The 2,796-nt window shown below is 38.6% G+C and overlaps 1 protein-coding gene across 1 annotated transcript; it reads right to left on the bottom strand.

Annotated features, from left to right (window-relative positions):
• Positions 1–267: 267 nt before the first annotated feature.
• On the bottom strand, positions 268–771 carry LOC140831389 (uncharacterized). Its single transcript, XM_073195143.1, has one exon. The coding sequence runs from the start codon at positions 769–771 to the stop codon at positions 268–270; it is 504 nt and encodes a 167-aa protein (XP_073051244.1).
• Positions 772–2,796: the final 2,025 nt, after the last annotated feature.

Genomic DNA, 2,796 nt, shown 5'->3' with positions numbered 1-2,796 from the left:
CCCTTGGATTCGTCCTCGGCCTAAAGTTTGGGTGCAGTTGATGGAAATGTGACATGCACCTCCACATTTGTAACATTTGTTGCTCCCTACGAGACATTCACCCTTGTGTGGCTTGTGGCATTTGGGACATAAAGGCCTATTCGTCTCAGACTGAACCATAGGAGCTTTACCTCGATGTTCTTCTTTTCCTTTTCCTTTATATCCCCCTTTCCAACTTTTACTCGAAGTTTGGATCTTTTGATTAAATCTCTTTCTTCTCAATTGCCTTTACTTCTCAATCTCTTTCTCGTCATGTTCCGCTAAAAGAGCTTTCTCCACGATCTCTTTGTACGTTGTGGCCTTAGACATTCTGACATCCCTCCTGATCTCAGCTCTCAAGCCTCTCATGAAGTGTTCCCCTCGATCTTTGTCATTCGAGGCAATGAAAGGAACAAACAAACAACCTTCTTCAAACTTCAAAATATAATCGTTCACATTCAAGTTGCCCTGCTTTAGTTCCAAGAACTCCTTCACTTTCTGAGTCTTGACATTCGTGGAGAAATATTTGTCATAAAATAGCTCCTTAAACTCATTCCATTGGAGGGTTTGAACGTTGACAGTTACCTTCGTGGCCTCCCACCAAATGCGTGCAGTCTTACTCAGAAGAAACACTGGACAACTTACTCGATCAATATCCTCAAAGTGCAGGTAGTCAAAGATTGCTTCAATAGCTTTAACCCATTCCATAACTATAAGAGGGTCCGCACTTCCCACAAACTCAGGTGGATTCATTCTTTTAAACCTGTCATACGCTCCCTATGAACTGGGCTCCTGTCTCATAAGACCTCTACCTCTCCCTTGAACTGGGTTCTGCAATCTCAACAACTGTTGGATCTGATCTCCATGAACTTTGGATTGCTCCTTGAGCAACTTACTAAACTCATCAACAACTCGTGATGAGGAACTATCTTCTCCCTCTACAGCTTTCCTCTTAGGTGGCATCTCCTACATTGCATCTCAGTTTAAAATCATTTTAAATCATCTACATACCATTAAAGATACTTATCATCATATCAGTACATCAATGAGATGCAGAAATATACACACCGAACTGTCGCCAACAGAAGAAGTCACGTGCCAAAAATTGGTCCGAAAAACGTCTGCTCTGATACCACTAAATGTGACACCCTGACCCATTTTAAAATAATAAACTCTATAATGCGGAAGCTTTAAAAAAAAATAGACTTGGAGGAAAGTATGTACTTTAAAAATTTTGGCAGAGTTTCCCCATAAAAAGGAACTCACCACCTGTCTCAAGCAATAAAACCAGTACATCAAAACATTCCCACAACTAATATATAGAGATATACAAAATCAAAAGCATTCCATTTGAATTACCAAAATACTTGAGGCAAATTTAAAATCCCAAAATATCAGGTGGTTTACAAAAAAATATATTAGCCAACTCCAACCATTACAAAACAAAATATTTTCTTAAACCATCCATTGACAAAATAATCCTTTCACCCTTCCTCCAAGCTTGGCACATTTCTTTATTCCTTCTCGACACTCCGCCGTATCAATCTCGGTTACCTGTATCTGCATCTCATGAACATAACTGAAATGAGTTATAAAACTCAGCAAGTAGTCCTTTAAATAAAAAGTACATATACAATAGTGTAAAGAAAGAATCCATACCATTTCTTAACCATAATATGCCAACAGTCAATAAAATGCGTATATAACAATTATAAGATGGCATCTATAGAACAATTCATTTCTTTTCATTTGTATGGTGTGGGGCCCTTAGCTCCTAATCGTTATTACAATGCAATCTGATTAGGGTTAATTAATCACAGCGGAAAACGAGTTTAAATTTTCTTTACAATGAGCTCAAATCATTTCATTTGAATACTAAAAATAGTATCTCATCTCACGTCATAAACATGCCCACACGTAATCAAAACCAATCACATACAAACAACTCATATCCTCGGGACATACCCCGGTATATAGATACATATACATATATACTGGGAACAAGACATAAACATAAACCTCAGCCCAAGCTGTGGCTCCCACCAGAAGTACCCTCTCCGGTCTCCTGATATCCTGGAGTACCTGCCATTGTCCACACACAAAGACAACAACAGCCCCCCTTGGGGGTGAGCAAAGCTCCGTATGGAATAACCAATCATATATACCAAAAATATCTAAACAATGTTATATGGTATACAATGCATGTATGTCGTGGAGGTATCAGCTCAAATGCCCATCCACTGAGCACATCTCAGAATCAATCGAATCGCTATCAAATCAAATCAATGCTCGAGCTGGCACACCGGCCGATATGGGAATACACGTATGATAGCGTCGGCAAAGCGCCATCAAATCCCACATCTCATATCCAATCATATGGGGCCACAATTGTCTATGCATTACGGGTCATATAATACCGGCATAGCGATTGTGTTCACAAACCCCGGAATCCAATCCAATCATATCAGGATATCCAAGGATCATAGCTCAACGTGCATGTCATGTATCGATGTATGTATAAAATTACGTGTGTTAACAAAACATTTATTTTATACATCAATATTCAAATCATAATGTCATATATGCCACATCAAATCAACAAATAGGCATATAGACACGTATTCCAATCCAATCAATCCAATCATATATCATATAATACAGATACCTGTCGTATGTTACCCGGTCACAACATACCTCAATTCTTCGTTTCCAGTTGATGTAGCCTGAAGATATCTATATTACACTTTATCTACATCAATAGCATATTCATTCCAATCA

The sequence above is a fragment of the Primulina eburnea genome, chromosome 5, assembly GCF_022965805.1.
Source record: "Primulina eburnea isolate SZY01 chromosome 5, ASM2296580v1, whole genome shotgun sequence".
NCBI classification, from domain to species: Eukaryota; Viridiplantae; Streptophyta; class Magnoliopsida; order Lamiales; family Gesneriaceae; genus Primulina; species Primulina eburnea.
This window is presented reverse-complemented; position numbering and strand designations above follow the sequence as displayed.